The 22,981-nt window shown below is 27.8% G+C and overlaps 6 protein-coding genes across 6 annotated transcripts; 3 read left to right on the top strand and 3 right to left on the bottom strand.

Moving 5' to 3' along the window:
• Nucleotides 1-1,001: 1,001 nt before the first annotated feature.
• OCT59_013562 (uncharacterized protein) lies at nt 1,002-2,311 on the top strand (the record flags this gene model as incomplete). Its single annotated transcript, XM_025312459.2, has 1 exon — nt 1,002-2,311. One exon carries the CDS (start codon nt 1,002-1,004, stop codon nt 2,121-2,123), a length of 1,122 nt encoding a protein of 373 aa, XP_025189778.2. The 3' UTR covers nt 2,124-2,311.
• A 1,278-nt stretch (nt 2,312-3,589) lies between these two features.
• OCT59_013561 (uncharacterized protein) lies at nt 3,590-3,901 on the bottom strand (the record flags this gene model as incomplete). The annotated part of the gene is made up of 1 exon (XM_025323815.2): nt 3,590-3,901. One exon carries the CDS (start codon nt 3,899-3,901, stop codon nt 3,590-3,592), a length of 312 nt encoding a protein of 103 aa, XP_025189777.1.
• A 526-nt stretch (nt 3,902-4,427) lies between these two features.
• Nucleotides 4,428-7,495, bottom strand: OCT59_013560 (uncharacterized protein). The gene has a single exon (XM_066141603.1). The coding sequence runs from the start codon at nt 7,345-7,347 to the stop codon at nt 4,459-4,461; it is 2,889 nt and encodes a 962-aa protein (XP_066001729.1). The 5' UTR covers nt 7,348-7,495; the 3' UTR covers nt 4,428-4,458.
• A 4,173-nt stretch (nt 7,496-11,668) lies between these two features.
• On the top strand, nt 11,669-12,914 carry OCT59_013559 (uncharacterized protein). Its single transcript, XM_025312456.2, has 2 exons — nt 11,669-11,976; nt 12,052-12,914. The coding sequence occupies exons 1-2, from the start codon at nt 11,714-11,716 to the stop codon at nt 12,776-12,778; spliced, it is 990 nt and encodes a 329-aa protein (XP_025189774.1). The 5' UTR covers nt 11,669-11,713; the 3' UTR covers nt 12,779-12,914.
• Nucleotides 12,915-15,527: 2,613 nt separating this feature from the next.
• On the top strand, nt 15,528-17,276 carry OCT59_013558 (uncharacterized protein). The gene is made up of 2 exons (XM_025323814.2): nt 15,528-15,874; nt 15,971-17,276. Exons 1-2 carry the CDS (start codon nt 15,606-15,608, stop codon nt 16,647-16,649), a joined length of 948 nt encoding a protein of 315 aa, XP_025189773.1. The 5' UTR covers nt 15,528-15,605; the 3' UTR covers nt 16,650-17,276.
• Nucleotides 17,277-17,937: 661 nt separating this feature from the next.
• On the bottom strand, nt 17,938-19,417 carry OCT59_013557 (uncharacterized protein). Its single transcript, XM_025312455.2, has 4 exons — nt 18,771-19,417; nt 18,513-18,690; nt 18,164-18,411; nt 17,938-18,079 (listed from the first exon to the last, which is right to left on the bottom strand). Exons 1-4 carry the CDS (start codon nt 19,347-19,349, stop codon nt 18,056-18,058), a joined length of 1,029 nt encoding a protein of 342 aa, XP_025189772.2. The 5' UTR covers nt 19,350-19,417; the 3' UTR covers nt 17,938-18,055.
• Between the last annotated feature and the right edge of the window lie 3,564 nt (nt 19,418-22,981).

The following is a 22,981-nucleotide window of genomic DNA, read 5'->3' as shown; positions in this document are numbered from 1 at the left end:
TTCAAGTGTAACTAAAACTTATGTCGGAACCAGAAAAAAGCAATTCGTGATAATCAGAAGCGAAAGAGAAAAGAAATTGAATATCAAAGTATTGATTTAATAGAATATGATCATTTTCACTCCTAGATTTAGTACATGTGCCACACAATGGTAGTGCGAAAGAGTCATCAAAGAAAAATCGTCATGGCAATTTCTCTTCCATAAGCTAGCATTGCAGAATTGTTATCATGCAATAATTCTGTCAAAAATATTGAATTTTCCTAAGATGCGTATGATTTCTTGGACAATATCCACACCAGAATGCCTAATTGCAAAAGGACAGTTTCCAATCAGAATCTACGTAGTGAATAGTAAAGATTCTTGATTTACAGTAGAAGTCCATATATCAGTCATTAACGAGAACTTTCCTGTAACTTGTTGAAGTTTATCAACAATTTCCTTTCTTTGGTCAACAAATGTATTGATAATTAAACCTATTTAAATAAAAATAGTTGGACATTATTGTTTTTCATCAGTAAATTTTTTGGGCGCAGATTCTAGGGATTCCAAAAATCTGTAATTATATCTTGAGTTTAAATAAAATGAATGCTAAATTTTTATTGATCTGGACTATACCATTGATAATTATCTTTGGAAATTTAATTTAATTTTTGCGTCTAGGTCTCTAGGTGGAGGAAATAAGATTTTTGATTAGGTAATAATGATGACATCCTTGTTATATGACATCAATTTCCATCATCCCACCTCAAATCACATGATTCTACCATTATTTTGCGAAACAATTAGTGCAATCCTTTATCACACCTGTAGATTTAGAGGCAGATCAGTTAGTAAAATTTTAGTCTTTAGCCTTCATTAGCACATGACCTAAATAACTAACTGTTTTACAATTAAAAATTGAATCACAATTTTGTGTAACTTAGCACAACATAACAATTTTCTCACATATATATAGCAAGGCACAATTTCTTTTCCAAAACATTTCCTTTTTTAAATCCTAAATGGAATGTAGTATATGCAAAAAACCTACAATTAAATATTGTTCAAGATGCCAAAAAAGGTATTACTGTAGCGCGTTTTGTCAAAAGAAAGACTACACAAATCATAAGATTGACTGTCCTCCGAGATCTGCAGATATTCTTGTTAAGAATGCTAACGAAAATTTGATGCCCACGAATATTGCGGTGCTATATGAATACGGCTTTATCAATTGTATGCAAAAACAGGATAAAACGATGCTTCTAGGCTTGTACATTGGCCTTATAACAATTATAGGTTGTAGTGCGTCACAAATCCATTCATGGTGGGAAAATGGCGAATTATCAATTAAAATCAAAGAGACATATGATGATGGAGGTTTCACTAGCGGATACTACAAATGGTTTTTAAAAAATGAGCATGTATTGCAGGGTTTGCATAAATATGAAGGTGAAAAATCTGATAAATCTATTGCAGATAGATATTATGCAATTGTTAAACCATATCTTTCCGAACAAGATCAAACAGTTCCCATTGAGTCTCTTCCAGAATCGAAGCATAAAATTTTTGCTCTTTACTTAATTATACTCACGGGATGTATTCCGAATATTGAACAAGACACTTGGATCGACTTTGGATTTTGTACTTGTAACGTCAGTCAAGACCACTTAGGAGAGGAAGAAGAAAAAAGGTTGGGTGAACTGTACCAGGAACTTATTGTTCAAAAGGGTTGCACGATTGATGAATTCAATGATGCTTATGTGTCTGGATCAGTAGTGGACTTGTTAAAGAGAAAATGTAGCGACTGCAATTGGCTATCAAAGTGCGGGATAGAGGTTTTTGGATACAAGCAATTTAGACCTAGCGTCTATTCCCTTAAGCAATATGCGTTGGGCGATTCCGTACGTCTCAGCCCTCCTATATGGGCTGATTACGGTTTTATGAATTGTCGTACAGAAGATGAGAAAAGACAACTTAGACAAATGTATACGAAGTTAATCAAACATCCTCAGTTTGATCCACGGGATTTGCACAAGGCCTGCGTGTCGGGAAAAATCTTCAATTATGTCCGCTCCATTCTTCCTAACGAAGTATTGAAACCCTATCTTTTGAAAAACTTATATCCTTTGAAAAAATTCGAATAGCTATTATGTACTGCTTCAAATATCATATATGGAGACTATGTAATTTTTATATTTTCATATTTATATATTTATTATATCTTTATGTATATATTATTATCAATCTTTTAACAAATTTTTGTATTCATATTTATATTTATATATTTATTATATTTTATGTATATTCGTTAAATAAACAACCATAGCATTTATTATATTGATATTTTATAGTATGTCCAAAAATCACTCCTCATTAGTTGATAAAGGCGCTGATTGGTTCTGATTCTAATTTATTACATCTGTAGGACATGGTATATAAAAATAAGTATATGAAACGTATTAATGAATTTCAGAATTTGTTAGTTCAAACCATTATAATGACATGTAATTAACTTCCAGAGTGGTATCTTCATACGAAAAGGTTTGACAATATGCATAACGTTTTTCTCGTCTCTTATTTTGTATTTTCAATTCAACACTCCCGTATGTGAGACTAAGCGGCTTAACAGGTTAGTCTTTTTTTATCTGTGCATTTGAATACATTTTATCGTTAATATATGTATGTTAACCGGCTTTTTTAATTAAATTTTCGGATCTCAAAGAAATTTAGAAACGCTGCAATGAGTTTGTGATATGTTAAATGGGATATGGATATTATTGTTGAGATAATATATGACAAAGAATATAGGCGTCATGTATTAGTCGTTAAAAATAAAGACGGCTAAATGGTAAAATATTTACCGATCGGACAATGGAAAAATAATTTTAACGTGCTTTGCGCCCTGGCTCATCGTATTTCCGTGATAGGACTAGAGCAATATATTATTAATTAATCATTGGTCTTTTTGCTCGGGCGAGGACAGGTGAATCGATATCAACAATAAAAATCAGAAACCCTTAACTTTGACGATAATAGAAAGTGACTCCATATAGTCCTATAGTCCAAATACAAACTGTTGAGAATTTAGTCGTGGATGAGGTATTGATCGTTCTGGTTATTTGCGCAACCATTAATTGTATCTACATAAGCTTACTAAACAAACTTTATAATGACATTATAACTACCCCAAGAGCACCCCAAAAAATTCTTCGTAAATCATGTGATCATCACATATCACATGATTGAGATTAAAGAATTATGTAATTTATATAAAAAAAATTCTGATATTCAAAAAAATTAAAGTATTTTATTATGAAACTTTTAAAGAAAACCTTTATTACTCTATTACTTTTTAAAAAGAAAATATTTCATAAATTTATTAATTTACTGCCTATCTACAAAATAAATCACTTCTGTTTATTATGATCTTTCCAAGTGCATAGATTTGTAATCTGTCTTTCATACTTATTATTAATTTCTTTTTTTGCAAATTATTCCACTCCCTTTTAAATCTTTTCACCATGAAAGTTTTTCCCAGCCACATAAATATTTATTATATTGTTGTTGATGATGTGGAATTAAACGAGTAAGAAGAATATAAATTACCAAATCAAGACGTGGTCGAATAAATTTTTGAAACATTGCAATTAAAATCTACTCTACTAGTTAAATCATTTTCTAAATATTCATTAGTGTTGATTTCTAAAATTCTTTCAAATAGTTGTTTTGACATTTCTTCTAGAGTTAAAAGTCCTACCTCTGTGTTAGATTGATTAGATTGTTTATATTGCAAAGTAGCTTTATGACGATATATATTACAAGTTTTAATTTGCTGAGTATTTTCATTAATGAAAGCTTCTAGAGGTAAATTTTTTTGACATTTTTTACATTTTTGTAAATTACCAGTAGTTACAATATCCATATTGAAAGTGGAAAAGCGAAACTTTAATAAAAGTTTATTTAATTAATTATTATTTATGTAAATTACGTAACTATTTAAGTGATATGTGATGATCACATGATTTACGCAGAATTTTTTGGGGGTAGTTTTGTTTCTATCGACTAAAACATGACTCGTTGGACGCGTCAATATTTTTTAAGAATGCCATAATTTACGTAAATAACTTAGAAAAACATTTGAATTTCTTTGATAGACATCACGAGAGTTTTTTTTTAATGACATGATTGTACGTTGATTAATATTTTTAATTCCTCCCAATAATTTACAAAAAAAAAATTAAAAAAAAACACAGTATTTATTTTTCATATTTAACATTTGTACAAAAGAATAAAATTAATTTTGTAAGAATCTTAGTTCTTCAATTACTTTTTTGAAATCTCAAAGATTTTTTTCTTTTTTTTTTGAAATTTCAAAAAATAAAAGAATACAAAGCCTTAAAAAAAAGGAAACTAAAAAAAACACTCTAATTTTTATTTTTTTTTTTAAGAAAAATTTTTTTTTAAAATGTTTTTTTTTTGTTATAAAGTATCTAAAAAATATTGATTCGAATAGTTCATATCGTTAACGCTAGTATATATGCTATACATCGAATCTCTTGCACTACTAAATCTTCTATTTGAATTATTACTACTACTAAATCTATTCGAATTACCAGCACTGCTAAACCTATTAGAATAGTTACCGCTATATCTATAATAATTATTGGCACCGCTAAATCTATTTGGATAGTTGGCACCGCTAAATCTGGTAGATCCTCTATATTCGGTAGATGGTCTATTAGACGAAATGGAATTCATATCATTTCTTGTTGGTAGTTCATTGATCGTAGTCAGATTTCTTATTAAAGAGGTCATGGATGTTAGCGTCTGCGGAGTTTGTGGAGTTTGTGGAGTCGGCGGAGTCGGCGGAATGTTTATGGCGGTCATCTGATCGGTCCCTCCTCCAATATTTATTCGTAAATCAGCGCTCCTATTTCTTGCCCATTGGATATGCTCTCTTATCGTTTTATCTTGTAGGACCACGATTATGATTATACATGCGGTAGCGGTGGCTACGTTTCCCAAAACCAATTGAACCCAAAAATTTACTAGTGTTGGTAATAAAAATTGTACTGCACCAGATAATATAAGAAAAACAACAGCTGATATAAAAGAAATGTTCATAATTAACGTTTTTACGGCTGTCCTCCTCTTTTTATATCTTAATCTTTGTTCTCGGCTCCTCCTTTTTATGGCGCTAATTATAAAACTACCAAATAATACAAATTCGATACCAATAAGGCCAACGGAAATCGATTCAAATATGTAAGTTAACTTAATTATTAAACTAAACCAACTTGTTGTAGTATCTAAAACTAGTAAAGTTTTTATAAAAAAACAAATTATAAAAATGAAACTACAAAAGCCGAGAACGTATGAAAAAAATTTATTTAAATAAGTTAAAATCCATTTATAATGATGGTCGTGAGTTTCACATATCATGGACGCTGCATTTTTCCACTGAATCTCCAAAATGGTAAAAAATACCATTAACAATAATACTTTTAAATTGGTGATTAGCGTCCTGCTAAATAATGGCAGTCGATCCTCGTAGACGTCTCCAGGATCAACCAATAAAAGTGTGATTCCAAATATGCAAATGAATGCTATCCCAGGATAACAGTAATATTGGACATGACTTTTGGTAAAACCGCATTTATTATAATGTACTATTAATAAATGAGTTGCTACTATAATGATGATACCGTATATTATGCTCATTATTATGCTCCATGCAACCCAAGATGGGCTTGTAATCAAACTATACCATTTACCATCTTCTGAAGAAATCTTTGCATGGTCAATCTTATCATTTTCCTTTTTTAACCTAGTAACGTCCTCAAATTTTAATAATGTTAAACCAGGTATAGATTCTTTTAATACATTTCTATCTCCATTGTAAAGTTCCTTTATACCAGGTTCTCCGCCGTTCATTGAAGAAAATATCACAACTTTAGGAACATAAACATATTCATGCTCTTGTTGCCGTTTTCTTAATCCAATAGGAGTATCTGTAGTATCTGTAGCTGTCGGTTTTGTATCTGTGGTCGGTTGTGGTGAATCTGTTGATTGTGAATTTCCGGTTGATTGTGATTCGGTTGGTTGTGGTTGTGAATCCTGGGTTGATTGTGGACCTGTGGTAGCTGTCGGAGTATCTGCCAATATAGTAGGTTTATCAACTGATATTGGTACTACATTAGAATCACCAGTGTTGTCGTTTTGAGGTGGTATTGATTCAATTGAACTAGTTCCTTGATCATTTGAATTATTTGAATTACTCTGATCATTAGTCTGAACGTTTGAATTAGTCTGATCATTTGAATTAGTTGGATTACTCTGATCGTTTGGTATTGTTTTAATTGAACTAAATTGTGAATCATCTGATTGAGTGTCTTTTGGAGTATTTGATAAAGTTGTAACATCCGGAACTGTTATAGGTACATTTTGATCATTATTAACTGGATTCTTAGGATTATCATTATTCTTAGCATCATCATTATTATTGTTATTGGGGATACCGTTAACTTTAGCGTTACCATTGTCATTAGCGTTATTATTGGGGATAGCGTTACCATTATTATCATTATTAGGGATATCATTATTTTTAGCATCATTATTTTTAGCATCGTTATTTTTAGCATCATTATTTTTAGCATCATTATTTTTAGCATCATTATTTTTAGGATTTGCATTATCGACGCCTTTGCCATTCGGGATGTTATTTATGTTATCATCATTATTAATGACTTTTGGATTCTCATCCTGATTTTCTGGCTGCTGTGGTTGAGGATTCTTCACTTCATTATTATTATTGTTATTATTATTATTATTATTGTTGTTGTTGTTGTTGTTGTTGTTGTTGTTGTTGTTGTTGTTGTTGTTGTTGTCGTTGTTGTCGTTGTTGTCGTTGTTGTCGTTATAATTAGGTGGTTCGTTATTATCATTATTACCTCCTCCTTCTGGAGTCTTATTAGGTGGATGAGGTACATTATTAGACACCTCTCCATTTTTATTAAGCCTCCAATTATTAGCGATTATAATTTGTGAATATGATTTGCACCCAATATTATAAGCATCTTGAAATGGTATGACCACAATATCAATTGTGACGTCTGTGGGTAAATTTTTTATTTTACAAGGGTCGTCTTTAACGTCAATAGGTTTTGAGAAGGAAGCAATGAGTAATTTTCCCACAATTGTCCCATAACTTGCTTTATCTATTCCCATAAAGTCTACATTATCATGTGATGATAATTCATTATTTAATGTGTCATATACAGTTAACTTAGCAGTACTTAATTTTAAAAATAATAGTACTATAAGGAAGAAAGATATTAACTTGTTTCGCGTCGGCGTGAAAAATTGCATAACTGATTAGTTATTAAGAGTATTTAATGGATGAGGAAAAAGCAATTAATACTTTAATTCTAAAGGGTAAAGGAAGGGTTGTTTAGTATAATATTGAAAATAAAGAATGACAAATTATGGAGCGAAAACAAACAGTTGCTCCAATTCAAAATTTTTTTAAAAATTATTACAACATTATATTACATGTAAGTATTATTATAAAAAAAAATGAAAGAAAAAGAAAAGAATGGAAGGATGCCTGATGCCTTTATGCTTGATACAATAAAAATGATTGAATTGAGTATATATAACGGAATATATATGTATGTGTAAAAAAAAGAGAAAAAAGTGATAAAAAAAAAATACTTGAATAACAGTAAATCTTAATATATATACGACCCTATAAACAATAGTCAAAGAATACTACTTCCCGTTTTATGCGGTTTATGTTGTGTAATATATTATTAAACCTATAGTTAATTGACATAAATGGAAATTTTCAATAATAAGTTGCCAAAACCTTGGATACCATTGATACGGTATCGGCAAATAATAATAACACATGGTTTAATGATACTGAATGAGAAATATTTATGCGAGTCGATTGGTGACAATTTTTTTTTAAAAAAAGATCATGGAATCTTGCAGGTTACAAGCAAGTGGATATTCGAGTTCGGATTTTCACGGTCTTTTAATATAGGTTCAAATAATATAAATCACATAATATGATTTACACAAATTTAAAATGAGACCATCCCAATTGATGTGCATGTCAATGCATATATATTACATACTTCATAAATAGAATAATAATTTTCAAAATGTAACAAACAAAATTTTGTAAAGGTTCCATCGAAATTTTAGCAATTTACACCAATATAATAATTATTTACTTCATTTACTCCTATCCCTTTAACCTTTTTAACTTGATACAATGATTCATTTTCACGCACTAAAGATTTTTTTTACATAAGTTCGTTTTCTCGCAGTAAATATATTTTTGTTTTTGTTTTTATTTATTTTTTATTAAATAAATCGGGTTTCCCTCTAATTTTTTTTTATTTTTTTTTTATTTTATTTTTTTCTAAAAAAAATTTTTTTTTTTTTTTTCTCAAACTTAAAAATTGAATTAAAAATTGAAAAAATTTCATCTTATCGGAAAAAAGTACTGCGTAGAAACCATTCATTCATGCAATCTAAAATTCTTACACTGATCATGGTTCTTAAGTTTGGCGCTAAGTAATGCCAATCAAAGTGGTTTATAAATAAAAAAAATCTACTTGAATGAACCTAAATTAATACTAGTCTAATATAATTTCGCAAACTTTGTATTTACAAACTAAATGCGGCGTTATGTTTGTTGTAAATAAAATGCAATCTTATTTATGTTCAAGGTTTGTGTTTACTGCGTTAAACAATTTAGAAAGATGAACCAATGATATCAATTTACTTGAGTAATGGACGGGAGAAATGAAATTGGATAACGGATTTTACATAATATATATTTTTTTTTCTAGTTGAATAGGACCCTTTTTATTTACTCCTTTTTTTTACAAATATTCCGTATTAAAATGTAACGATTAATAATTTTAATAATTTTTAATCCATAATTTGCGCTTTTGTTATTGTTACTCCCGTTTATTACTTTAGTAATCTCGAAGGTTATGAATTCTTGATTTGGAATCCATAAAATATTTATTTTTCTTAAATAATATATATATGCTATTGTAAAATATTAAATACTTACTAATAATAATGCATTTGGGGTTCGCGGATTACCCGATTAATGTTGTATCACACTTAATGTTATAGAAATGATTATGTAATAGTCTAATTTTCCGAATGTTAATATTAATTAAATTTAATATAATGATAATTTTTACAGTTGTATTTACCGAAATACTAAAAAAAGTTTCAAAAATAATGCATGTAATTCAGAATGTACAAAAACAAGTCATAAGACGCCATAAATATTTGCCAAGAAAATTTCCATCATTATTTGACTTTCTTTCCTTTTTTTCTCCCATTCGGGTGTTCCGCCTGTGACCCGATATAATGATCCGATTTCGCGATTAAAAAAATGACGTTTTTTCACATATGAAACCTTAAATTATCTAAATTATCTATGTATTACATTACCTTAATTTAAAGTCTTATTATAATAAATTGGGTTTAAAAGTATGTATTAAAATAATTTTTCATATAATAAATATTTCAATTTTTCTTTTTGTGTCAAATAATATTCAACGTGTGTTTTGGTTTTGTCTGTGTTGTGACGTACTGTATAGTAAAAGATTAATTTTATTACGTCAATTACTATTTACGCGTTTTTACTACTGTAAATTTAATTTACAGAAAAATCTTTTTTTTTACAAGACGTCATCAAGTTAATAAAATTATTATTATTATTTGTGGTCTGTTCAATTTATCGTTTGTTATATCCCTTAATTTTGTTATAATAATTTGAATATTAAATAAAAAATTATTCTTTTTTTCTTTAATTCGTCATAAAGCGTCAAAAAATTTATTTCGTGTATATTTTATTCCATGTTATTTCCGCAAATGTATCGGTATCACATTCACGGAATTTATAGCCTCAAAACATGGAAAATTTCCAAGTTACTTAAATTTTTAATTATTTTTCCGTAAACGTATCAGATAAAAAATTATTCTTTTTTTCTTTAATACTGTACATTAAAAAGTGCCCTATAAAAAAATTATTTCGTCATATTTCACGAAGTTTTTACAGAAATTACGGATAAGGGAGCGAGTTGACTGTATATAATAAATATATCATTATCGAATGAATATTTTAAAATTTTAATCTGGAAAAATAAATTTTTTACAGGTAGATTCTCGCTCGTAGCATCAAATTAAAGATTATGCGGGGAGAAGATTCGGTATTTCGAGGGATTTTTTTTTAATAATTAGTTAATTTATATACGTAGGAAATAAATAATTAATTAATTACTTTTTTTTCAATAAACTTATATAATTTTTTTTGCATTTTTAAAATACGCTAAGAATCAATGTTAAGTATCTTCCTAAATTATTTTTTGATAAAACGGAAGGATTTCAGTTAAAGATTGAGATCGATGGTGAGACTCATGAACTTATTAATAAATTCTGGTAAATTAACCATTAAAAGAATAATATACGTGAGGTAAAGAAGTAGTTACATTTGTAAGTGAAAAGTATATATGAAAAGGAAGGAATAAAATATCAAGAAACAATAGGTTAGTACCGAAGAAGCCAAGTCGCTCGTTTTAGGTACACGCGCAAGTTCTTGGTTCCATTTGTGTTCCTTGTTTTATTTAACTTCCTTTACCATTATTTTAATAGTTACTGGTTAAAAAAAAAAAGCGCATTTATTATCATATTTTTATAATAATTTTCCAAACTACTTTGTGCCGCCGCATCTTCATTTCATAATTCAAATGCATTGATTTATATGTAACTTGCCTTGGTAAAAATCTGTATTCTTAGCTTATTTTCAGCTAATATTAAATGCCGTTCAAATGCTTTTCTTCAATTTGTATTTGTTCATTCATATACTTTATTGTTTCTTTTACCAATCTGTTAAATTATTTTGTACAGATGCATTTTTCTTCAAAAAATTCGTCATAACATACATCTTAATCACTATCAGTTTAATAATATAAATAAAATGATGCTTTTCTTTTATTGTTCCCATACAATATCTCGATGAAATTATTGAAATTCTAAAAACATAAGACCAGTGTTATAAATTCAAAAAATTCTTATACGCGCAAAGCATATATCTGATATCATTAATAAAATTCATATGCGCAACCTACTATTTTATATGCGCTTTATATATTAAACTAAAAATAATGATGGGCGCTACACTGGCGCTACTAAGAAAAATGGCGCCTAATATTTTCAACGAAATACGCGGGAAATAAAAGCAATGTAAGACTCCAGTATCGCCCGGTTAAATCTGTCTGGCCGGCATTATGAATTCTCTACCAACATCATTACTTACTAGCCAGCATTAACCATATAGCATATAGCGTGAGCGAGGTCAGTGACAAAATTCACGTGGGTTAAATAACTCAAATTTTACTAATTAAGATTTATAGACTTATAATATTAGTAATGATTGTAACATCAATACATCAATACATCAATACATCAATATCAATACATCAATTAAATCTAATCTATTTTTATTTTTTTTTTTATTAGGAATGATATATTTGACATTCGCTAACTGTATTTTGTAACGTAAGGCGTAAATATCCTAAATATAGTTAAATCGGGCTCAATTTACACGTTCGGAGAATAAAAAAAAATTTCACAAATTTTCATTGCACTTTTGTTTTTATAAAGCATCTTTTTTTTTCTTTGACCTGAAATAAAATTTATGTCATCAGAAATTTTGTTATTAGCTAGATTAAGCAAAAATTTTGAAAATTTACTTCTAAATTCGGATAACAATCATGATATGATAATAAATGTTGGAAACGAATCAAATTGTAAAACATTTTACGCACATTCATTAATATTAAGTTCACAATCAGAATATTTTCAAACTGCCCTATCAAGTGATTGGATTAAAAAAGATGGAGATAAAATTATTTTTGATAAACCAAATGTTTCACCAATAAATTTTGATATCATTCTCAAGTACGTAAATTATTTATAAAAAAAAAGTAATAAAAATCGTTAAAAAAAAAAATTCAATTTTTTTTTCAACTTTAGACACTTGTATTGTGGTACGGTGTCACTTAACGAACTTACTACGTCAGAATTATTAGATTTATTGTCTTCTACCGATGAATTTATGTTACCTGAATTAATGAATTTTACAGAATCTCATTTGTTATCTATTGCTGATTCTTGGATTAAAAGTGATTTAATTAAAATTTATCTATTTGCTCGAAAATTTTTAGAATGTAAAAATCTCCAAGAATTTTGCGTCGAAAAAATCTGTGAAAATCCTGAGTCATTATTTAACTCTGATGATTTTATTAATTTAAGTGAAGAAATATTGATTAATTTATTGAAAAGAGATTATATAAAAATGAAAGAAGTTAAAATATGGGAATACGTTATTAATTGGGGAACTCATAAATGTTCTAATAATTTAAGTAAAAAAAATGTTAACGAATGGAAGAAAGAGAATTTCGATGAGTTGTGGGAAATTGTAAAAAATCTTGTTGAATTAATCAGATTTAATGAGATTTCAAGCGAGAGCTTTTCTAATGCAGTTAGACCATATTCATTAATGTTTTCTAGAGAGATGTATGAAAACCTACTTTGGAATTATATTAAGCCACAACAAACTAATAAGTCTCCAAGAAATAAGAAACTTCAGCCTGCTGTTGGTGGGTTTGGCTTCGGTCAGACTACTCAGCCTGCTGCTGGTGGGTTTGGCTTCAGTAGCACTCCACCTTCTGGATTTGGCTTCGGGAATCGCCGGCGGTAATGCTGAACGATTTAGTTTCGGCTTTAAACTACTACGCTTATTAGTGATGAGTTTTGGTTTAATGTCCTTTTATGATCAAATATTTTGTATCTTTATTTATTAAATATTAAATAAAGTCAGTTTCTTAATTTGAAAATCGTAAAAAAAAAAATAAATTTTGAGTTATTCGTGAAAAGGACATTTTTTTTTAAAAAAAAAACTTAAATGTGATCTATTGTAAAATGCCCATTGATATGTTGCTATTTTTATCCTATCGTAGTTTGCCATGTAGATTTTTGATATCAGCAAGAGTTTAAACTTTTATTAAATATTGACTAGCATTATACATTTGAAGGTTCCAATCTTCTCGTTTATATGGATAAAAAAAGATCTGGGGCCTATTTAATGAAGTTAGCATAATTAGCATAATGTTATAATTATCAATCTTTACAATCATAATCAAATAAAAATTAAGTGAATTTACCTTATATTAATATGAAAAGTTTTTGGGAAATATTATTAATATACATTCAGTTTCTAGTAAATAAAGAAACCTATTCTAGTTTCACAAGACTTATCAATAGTCCGTTCCAGAATTGCGAAAGTTCCATTCTCTAGTATTCATAAAACTATTATAAATAAGTGAATAAAGCCTATAGGTGCTTTCGAGCACGCAATTACGGAGTTGACATTTTGAATAATAAGTTTTTTACGATTACGCCATTCGCCATGAAAAATTTTGCCATTCGATATATGCTGTATATAATTTCGCGACCATTCCGACCGTAATTACGTTTTGATAAATACCTACAATAAAGTTCCGCGTTTACAATATCGTACAACCAATGTTGAACTTTTTCCAATCGGATGTACAATACAGCACATCTAATTCAATTGTACAATGTTTCAATCCAAAACTTACACTAGTGCATTGTTCTGATAATTCAAGAAGTGAAAAAAAATATTTCGTGTAATTGTTATGCAGTGATGTTCACTGCCAATTCCAATGAAAATTTTAGAAGCCCTTCTATTAACATATAATAGGTAGTGAAAATCATTAGAATATTGGAAGGACTAAAATTGGAAGAAATTGGAATTTGGAAGCGTCTAATTCCAAAGAAAAGTAATTGAAAGCTTCCAAAAATCTCGTCTATATAATTTATGGATAAATTTATCCCGAACCGGGGGTCAAGGTTAACCCCCTATATGCGGTCTATTTTAAGGACACTCTTATCCTACACACGTGATTTAAATATAATAAAGCAAAATCACATGACTTATCATCAGTACTATAATTAGTTTTTAATTCCTCCGAAATTTGATATTATCATGTGACTTAAATATAAATATATCGGTTCTGGTCCGAGACCAACTGTCATGAATGGCTAGCTTTGTTTTATCCGGATAATTAATTCCCTTATATTTATTATATTTATTATATTTATTAAATTTTCATATTTTCTTCATTTTTTCTACATAATCGGCAAAATTCTAAGCGAGTCGAATAATATGGAACATAAAACACGGATTAACTTTTTATATTCAAAGAGATCAAAAGACCAGGTCAGGAGAACAGACTATATTACTATGTAATTCCTTACTCCTTAGGTCCTTAGGTCAATAGCTGGAAACTAATACATCTCTACCTTTAAAATTGGTTATACATTTATGCATATATCATTAATCTTATGACTTTGAAAATCCATTATTATATTGTCACATGAATTATCACGCCGTTTATCTGTGTTACATGAAATAAATCAAAATAATCATGTGGCCAAACATATGATACAGTAATATTTTGTTAATAATTACCATATTTATCGCCAGTAGTAATAATTATCTGTTTGACCACATGATTAAAATGATAAAAAAAACTTTAGTATAAACATTTGACAATGTTATTCCGTCAAAGATAATCGCATAAACATAAGATCTGTTTAGTTCGTTCAATCACAATTTAGTTACTTTTTTGATGCCGAAAATAAAATATATTTATATAGTTAAGTAGGTTATTTGCACAACTACGAATGCATGAGAAGTTTAAACCGTAAAAATCCTTATAGAAGGAAGACAAGACATTTACAAATAATAATGTCATTTAACCTTAATTCTTAATTGGGCGCTATAAAAGTAATTTTACGTGATGAATATTCACCGGATATAAAAACCCCCAAATAAGATATTATAAATAAGATCTGTATAAAAAAAGCATTTAAACTTAACTTTTGTTTATAAAAGATCGTAATGGATTTGTTTCAGACGGACGGTTTCGAAAAAAAAAAATGGATTATCGAAGGATCGATCAACAGACAAATTTGTTAATCAAACTTTTTTGATTCAATCATATCTTGCTACACGGGGTAATGCAAACTATTAATAAATTCTTTTACCCCAAGTTCTCATGATTAAAATGCGAGAAATAAAGATCACAAGATTTATGAAATATTAAGGACAAAAAAAAAAAGAATTATCGGATCTCTAATTTACTAAAACAAAGTGATAATAATTATCCTAAGCCAAAAAGAAGCTAATATATAATTTTCAAAAAAAGTAAAAATCAAAAAGCACAACCTCATTTAGATTCTCAAAATAGAAAGTTTTTGTTCATCAATCAACAAAACGGTACCGACCGGTGACGAAAAGCGTTGTTCAGCCCGTATCACATGATTGATTGATTATTTTGGGAAAATTGAATTCGGCTAATGTGGGTAATGCAGGACCAAATAAATTGATAAATATACTCATTTTGTAAAAAAAAAATCTTTTACTCCCGAACATAAAAAGCATAAAAAACAAAGAAAAAAGAAAACAAAAAACAAAAAAAAAATACAAACATTATAAAAAAATGTCATCTAAGTCAGCTGAAATATTAGTAAATAGATTAATAAAAAATTTCGATTATTTATATCAAAACCCAAATATTAATTATGATACGATAATTAAAGTTGGAAATGGTTCAAATAGTAAAACATTTTTCGCTCATGCTTTAATTTTAACTTCACAATCAACTTATTTTAGAATCGCTTTATCAAGCGGTTGGATTAAGAAGGAAGGAGATAAAATAGTTTTTGAAAAACCAAATATTTCACCAAAAAATTTTGAAATTATCCTCAAGTAAGAAAAAAAATTTTTTATTTATTTATTTATTTTTTATTTTTTTATTTATTTAAATTTATTTGTTTATTCATTTTTAATCTTTTTTTTTAATAGACATTTGTATAGTGGTACTGTGTCTCTCGACGAGCTTACGCCTTGTGAACTACTAGACTTACTATGCGCTACTGATGAATTTATGTTAACGGAATTAATGAATTTTGCAGAATCTCATTTATTATCTCTCGCTGATACTTGGATTAAAACAGATTTTATCAAAGTTCAATTTCATGCTCATCGATTTGTGGAATGTAAAAATCTTCAAGAATTTTGCATTCAAAAGATGAGTGAGAATCCCGAATTAATATTTAAGTCTAGTGATTTTATTAATTTAAGTGGAGATTTATTGATTGACCTGTTGAAAAGAGATGATATAGAGATGGACGAAGTTGAAATATGGAAATATGTTGTTAAATGGGGGATTCATAAGTGTTCTAATAGTGAAAGGGACGTTAACGAATGGGAGGAGAAGGACTTTAATGAATTATGGGAAATTTTAAAAGATTATGTCGAATTAATTAGATTTGGTAATATTTCAAGTGAGGACTTTTCTAGTGAAGTTAAACCATATTTACGGCATTGTTTTGCTCCACGACATCAATCTAGATTATCTCGAAGAGGCAAACATATGAAAATAAGTATTGATGAAATATCTAAAATAAGTAGAGAACTAAAGAGCGAATATATTTTTGTTCAAAATGATTATATTCTTGCTAAATTTTTAATTTACAAATGAAAAAAAAAAATCCCCCTTCTCAAAAATAATATATACTACTAATTAACATTTAGACTGGGTTAACTTTAAAAAATTTCAGCACCCGCGTTACAAATAGTTTAGTTTTTTTTTAATTACTTAATATTAAATGTATTTAGAACCAATTTAATTCACTCTTTCCTTGAAAAAAAAATCATTAATAAATTTTTTTAATATTATTCTGAACTTTTTATACTATAATTCTCTATTTTTTCCTTTTCAACAAAAAAAATCTTGAAAGCGGATTATCAAGTTCTCTTCAAGGGTAAGTAAAATTTTGAAAATGATTCTATATTTCTATTGATTTACATGATGAAGTTGATAATTAACACTTTCTTGGTAGTGGGCTTGATCCTTATCGTCAAGGTGATTAAAATTGAATTATGGAAATATATATTCTTTTTTTGGATTATGTATTCAATTTTTACAGGGCGCATCTAAAATCTTTTATCTAGAAAGAATGGATTAATCACGAAAATTGACGAGAAAATTGACGAGAAGAAATAAGAAATGTAAAGAAGGATTATTGGGAGGGAAATAATTGTTTTTCTTTATCAAATACATTGGCATTTTTCTTCCCTTTCTTTTTTTTTCTAAAAAAAAATCAACATTGTTCGATTTGTCATCGAAAAACCAATAATCGTATGATTGCCTGATTAAATATGATTGGTTAATGGTCACAACTCACAATAAAATCATCTGAATTAATACCACGTTGCACGTGCAGTAACAACAGTATACAAACTGACACATGTCATGTTCCAGATTTTTATCAAAAATCGAGATGGGCCCTTTTTACCATCTAATGAATAAAAATAACTATAATACCGTTTGTCACCTTAAGCTGGATAAGTTTATAAATTTAACCAGTTAATTTAACCGGTTTATAACTGGTTAGAGTTGGCTTATCTGCATTATTATAGACCACGTGAATCTGTCCCTAGGTTATGATTTTAACCGTTTATTATCAACAATAAGAGGCGGTCCCTAAGATACTTCGGTACTAGAGAAGTTGTACAAAGTTTTATTATTTACTTTATTTATACATGTGATTTTTTATGTACCAACATAACAATTGTACATGCTTCTTTGTCTTCAAACAATAAGGTGGCTTAACTTTATCTACATTTATTCTTTATTAATTGTTAACGTAATGGCGGGAAATATCTTTTTGAAAGTAAAGGATCATGGATGCAACTTTTCTTAGATTTAATCAAAATTTTAAGTTGGACTACTAATACAGGCATATAATAAAAGAATCATTACCAAATGATGACAAATTTAATAATTTCTAAACATTTATTAAATAGATTACAAAAAAAAAAGTACATCAATCTCGGATAGAAAGTAGATGATAAATTAAAAAGTAATTTTTGCAATTACAACAATTATTCGATAAGTTCAATGCACCACTGTATGAAAATAGATAAATTGTTAATTAATTTGATTTAAATTCTTTACAAGAATAAAAGTTAATAAAAAAAAATTATAATTACCTCGTCATATTCGTCAATATTGTCTTTAGAATGAGCATAAACTTCTTGATATTCATCTTCGCCAACGGTAAACATAATATCTTTACAACCCAAAATCTCTTCTTTTTGCTTATTAGTAAGATAATCGGGATATTTATTCCTAAGAAGAATAATATCTTGTGTTTTTAAAAATTCATCTTTACTTTCGGGTTTACTACGATCAAGAATCCATGTATAATCGCTATAATTATTATTAGATCCACAGCTCACTGTATATGTAACAAAAAAAATATATATATATATATATTTGTAAGCAGCTTGATAAATCTTTAAATATTAAGTTTGAGAAATATAAAATTAAGTTGTTTACCTTCAGTATGTTTAGAAACAGGAGATAGATTATGACGGTCAGTACAAATTTCAAGAAAATTGTTGGTATTATTATGTTGTAAATAGATTATACTTTCATAAGGAAGAAATTCAGGACTCTGAAGGCATTTGATAGTCCAAGCAGAGTTTGAATCACGTAACGACTTCCCACAAAAAACCTGAATTACAAACAATTATAAATATATGTATATCATTACAAAAAAAAAATTTCAAAAATCAGTAAAGAAATAATACAAACCAATTGATTTTTTGAACCTGTCTCGTAATGTTTAATACTACTAGTAAGATATTTTCCAGTAGCAACATGTTTTAACGCTACAACAGAACCATTTAGAATAAATCTAGAATATTCATTTAAAGTTCTTTCAAAACAAATAACCAAATCATTCATAGTTTTAATATCATCATAATGTTTGATAAATTCATTTCTAAAAAAATCATTTGGAAGTGTGTAATATAAATAATGTTTTTGTCTATCGATATCATTAATCTCAGCATTACGACAAAGTGAACGAAATTTAGCAATAAATTTTGGCGTATCACCACCATCTCGTTCAAGTTGATACTTTAATAAATGTAATTTTCTTATACTAGAATTTTTAAAAATCAAAAATGTAATATGTTCTTTTAATTCTTTGATAAGATCTTCACACGATTCTATGTTTTCAGAAGGAAAATCAATGGTTGAATCTACCATCAATTTACTAAACTTTAAAACATCATCATCATTTGTAATTTGTTTAAAATTACAATATATTCTCATTTCTTTGATATAATCTTCTGGGTGTATATCTCCAATATATTTTGGGATATCCATTGCGGTTTTTTTTTACAGTTTTTTTTTTAAAAAAAAAAATTTCAAAAATGAAGAGTATTATTTTTTTTTAAAAAAAAACTCTTGGTATTACCTTTTAATATAAATATTTACTTTTTCATGCAGCCCGTGATTCCGCGTTGCATTCACCTGTATCAGTTTCTCTTTTTAGGTATCTTGGCTTATTCAATAAAACTACATTTATATACAATTATGTACTAATTTATTTCAGGGAACCCTTAAGGACGCTCATTACACTCATTCTTGGCGGTGACGTTAACTTCATATGGCGACACATTTTCAAAAACTCCGATTCACGTCACGTCACACCTTGCCAATCCGGAGAATTTCATTCAGATAATAAAATTACGTAATAAAATTTATTTTAAATTTTGTTGATCAATCTCCTTAATAATAAAAAATATTTATTTAAAAATATATTTAATTAATATAATTAATATAGGCTTAAAATGTACTTAATTTTCCTTATTTTATACTTGAACCTGAAAATCTCCCACGGTTCCTAGTTAAAATTTGTGATATTCTCACGGGTGTTTATTTAAAAAGATGGGTAAAAAGTCTATCAATATTGGAATAAAATAAGTATATTAATGGGCTTTATGGTACGGATATCCTAGGATAAATCAGCAGCCGTGAAAATCATGATATTCGTGATATAACTATTACATATTTAATTTATACTTAATTTCAGTATATATTTAAGAATATTTTAAGTATATTATTATATACTTAAATTATAATTAAATTATACCTAATTTTTTTTTAATTTCAGCATATTTTTAATATATTTTAAGCACAAAAAAAAAATTTAAGATATCATATGAAATTTTTTTATAGGGGTTACGGGTCGGGTAACTATTTTTCCACTCATTTGATGAGTCATTGAGTCGGGATGATCGAAGTTCTATGAACATATGGAATATGGAACCCTGATATTCTGATCCATTTCCTAGTCATCTTTAGTAGCCCCAAAATTATTTATTTTAAACAAAATTAGATAATAACTAATAATTAAGAATATAATATGATCATCACTCATTAGTAGTATATATTTACTGCAATTTCTGACGCAAGTGGCATTTTTATTATAATTTCATGATAAGTCACGTGATTATGAATTATATTTATTTAAAAATTATATGTAAAAAAAAAATTCCAATAATTAAAGGTGCCTATTGGACAAATCATCATTGTCTATGAATGCTATAAAAGCGGTACTAAAAAAAAATGATCCCAAAATGTTTTCACGGACATACCCATCATTACTTTTTTTGCTGTTCAGATATTACCTAATATTTTAAGGGGAGGGGAACTAAAGATCTTAGGTTACATATAATACTATATAAGGAATTATATATAAAATATATCTTATTTGGGGGGTAAGCTCTTATATTAAAGTGATATTAGGTAATATCTGACAGTGCCCTAAACATAAAAGTGAATTATAAAAGAATTTACTTTTAATTCTTTTAATTTTAAGTATTGTACAAAATTTCTTACCGCTCAATTGTAGATTTTTGCATTTGCATAAAAATAAGAATTCAGTATTCAATTATAAAAAAAATTTTATCCGTTATTCTGTAAAAACTCCATAAAAATGAGCCTTTCATCAACATTTTTATCATGGGATTCTAATGGAATAATTAATTCTTTCCATAATTAAATCATCCACAAGAAGGCTTCAAAGACATCATGAGAAATGGAAGATAATATTTCTAAACGGAAATTGTACTTTTGATGTATATAATTATTTTTTTCACTCTTTACTGAATTTTCTTTTCGATAATCTCTAATTAAAAAAAAAATATTTTAGACAATATTTTAATATTTTAATATTAATTTTTAAATCATGTACCTTCTAATTAAAGGGATCCATTCACGGAAAATGTATAAATTCCGTGATATAAGGTTATTAATTCCGGAAATATGAACCTTTTACGGATTAAAACCGGATCGACTTTTTTTACAAGGGTACGTAAAAAGATTTCGTTATGATAAGCAGTTTAATAAATTAAAGTTTATACAGTATATTTATTATTATAAAATACTTAAATATTTCGTTACTGTCTTTAAAAAACTTGTTACCACTTGATCACGGTGCAGTAAAATAGATCAGGGGAGAAAAGGCGAATATAGTAGTAGCAAAGGAATAGTAGGGTGAGGGAGGGAGAAAGGAAAGTAAAATAACTCCTGTTTTAGTAATATTCTTGTTGAGCTTCATTCGAAAATAGTATGCTTAAAAAACTCGATTTATGTAGATTAACGTGTCACGATGAAATCATGATTGTTTAACAAATAATTAGTGGATTTCCTTGCCATTTTTTTTTTCGTATCTTGAACTTTTGAGAAATATATTTTTATTATAAAATATTCTATCACGATATATTTCTTATATATATATATATATTTCTAAAATTAGGTATCTGATATTATTGGCAAATATGATAGGCGAAAAATGAGACATTTACAAACGGAAGAATATACATTCTCATTATCCTTTTGGAGCTCTGTATGAAGATTGTGAGAAAGATCCTTAACATAAGGAAGGTATATAACAATACTTACGTAAAATGTTTTAATTCTCTGTCACGTTGCGTGTAATGGCCAATGAAATTTTAGGACTGGGTGAAACACGATTAAAACATTCATGGAAATAAACAAATATAATTATATTAGATCTTTGTTTTCTTTCTGCCTTAAAAGATTTAGATTTACTCGATAAGTTCTTCGAATATAATTAGTAAATTGATAAATTACATACTGTATAATCATTATCATTTACACCTATTCCTTTATCTTTATTATGGCAAATGACTTTCGCTATATACTTCTCTAACATTGACTTGAAAATTATGACCACGTGAAATTCATATCATATTTCATTCTTAATATTAAGAGTAATAATGTCATTCCTAATGAATTACTGGAATATTTAGAAGTATGATAGTTATATTTCCAAGAAATTTATCAATCGTTGTTATAAAGTCATAAGAGTATCAAATAGTAGCGTAATCTTTATCAAATGTAATTTTCCATAAGGAAGTACGATAAAGTTCTGAATCACCTAAAAAACTTAAAATAATAACAAAAAATTTTCGAATTGGCGTGATACAGCGTGACCGTAACTCCTACTGTATCTACTGATGCAAAATACATACTTTTTTTTCCACCAACAAAATTGCACGTATAAATCATAACTTTTCATTAGATAAGATATTTTTTTCTATTTAACAATAATAGATTGGCTAAGGTTGCACGTATAAATATAAGATGATATTAGATCTTATGTATCAAAGTTTTAATTATTTAATTTCTAGTAGTACTACTCGATGATCCACTAAAAAATGAGAAAGAGATATTTTAATTACGATAGTTTATACCATAAAAATTTTTTAACGATAAACGTACAGTACCTCATGATTCTATTTTCGGGAGCGAAAACTTTTCATGATTACGTAAATTTAAAATTTTTTACGGTTGTATTCTTTCCAAATGATATTTTTAAAAGAACATTGTCTTGGGATTTTAATGATTTCTTTCATTTTACCATGTTGTAAAGTCCAATCAATAGTTAAACCTTAATTAATGAAATTGTCGAACTTCTTCCAATAGGA

The sequence above is a fragment of the Rhizophagus irregularis genome, chromosome 21, assembly GCF_026210795.1.
Source record: "Rhizophagus irregularis chromosome 21, complete sequence".
Classification (NCBI taxonomy): domain Eukaryota; kingdom Fungi; phylum Glomeromycota; class Glomeromycetes; order Glomerales; family Glomeraceae; genus Rhizophagus; species Rhizophagus irregularis.
The sequence above is the reverse complement of the archived record's forward strand: the minus strand, read 5'-3'. Positions and strand labels throughout refer to the sequence as shown.

Excerpts from the sequence above, each read along its gene's own strand:
- OCT59_013560 (XM_066141603.1), bottom strand. The coding sequence starts at position 7,347 with ATGCAATTTTTCACGCCGACGCGAAACAAGTTAATATCTTTCTTCCTT.
- OCT59_013559 (XM_025312456.2), top strand. The coding sequence starts at position 11,714 with ATGTCATCAGAAATTTTGTTATTAGCTAGATTAAGCAAAAATTTTGAA. Across the intron at positions 11,977-12,051 it reads AATTTTGATATCATTCTCAA|ACACTTGTATTGTGGTACGG; the intron begins GTACGTAAATTA and ends TTTCAACTTTAG.
- OCT59_013558 (XM_025323814.2), top strand. The coding sequence starts at position 15,606 with ATGTCATCTAAGTCAGCTGAAATATTAGTAAATAGATTAATAAAAAAT. Across the intron at positions 15,875-15,970 it reads AATTTTGAAATTATCCTCAA|ACATTTGTATAGTGGTACTG; the intron begins GTAAGAAAAAAA and ends TTTTTTTAATAG.
- OCT59_013557 (XM_025312455.2), bottom strand. The coding sequence starts at position 19,349 with ATGGATATCCCAAAATATATTGGAGATATACACCCAGAAGATTATATC. Across the intron at positions 18,412-18,512 it reads TGTTTCTAAACATACTGAAG|TGAGCTGTGGATCTAATAAT; the intron begins GTAAACAACTTA and ends TTACATATACAG. Across the intron at positions 18,080-18,163 it reads ATATTGACGAATATGACGAG|TGGTGCATTGAACTTATCGA; the intron begins GTAATTATAATT and ends ATTTTCATACAG.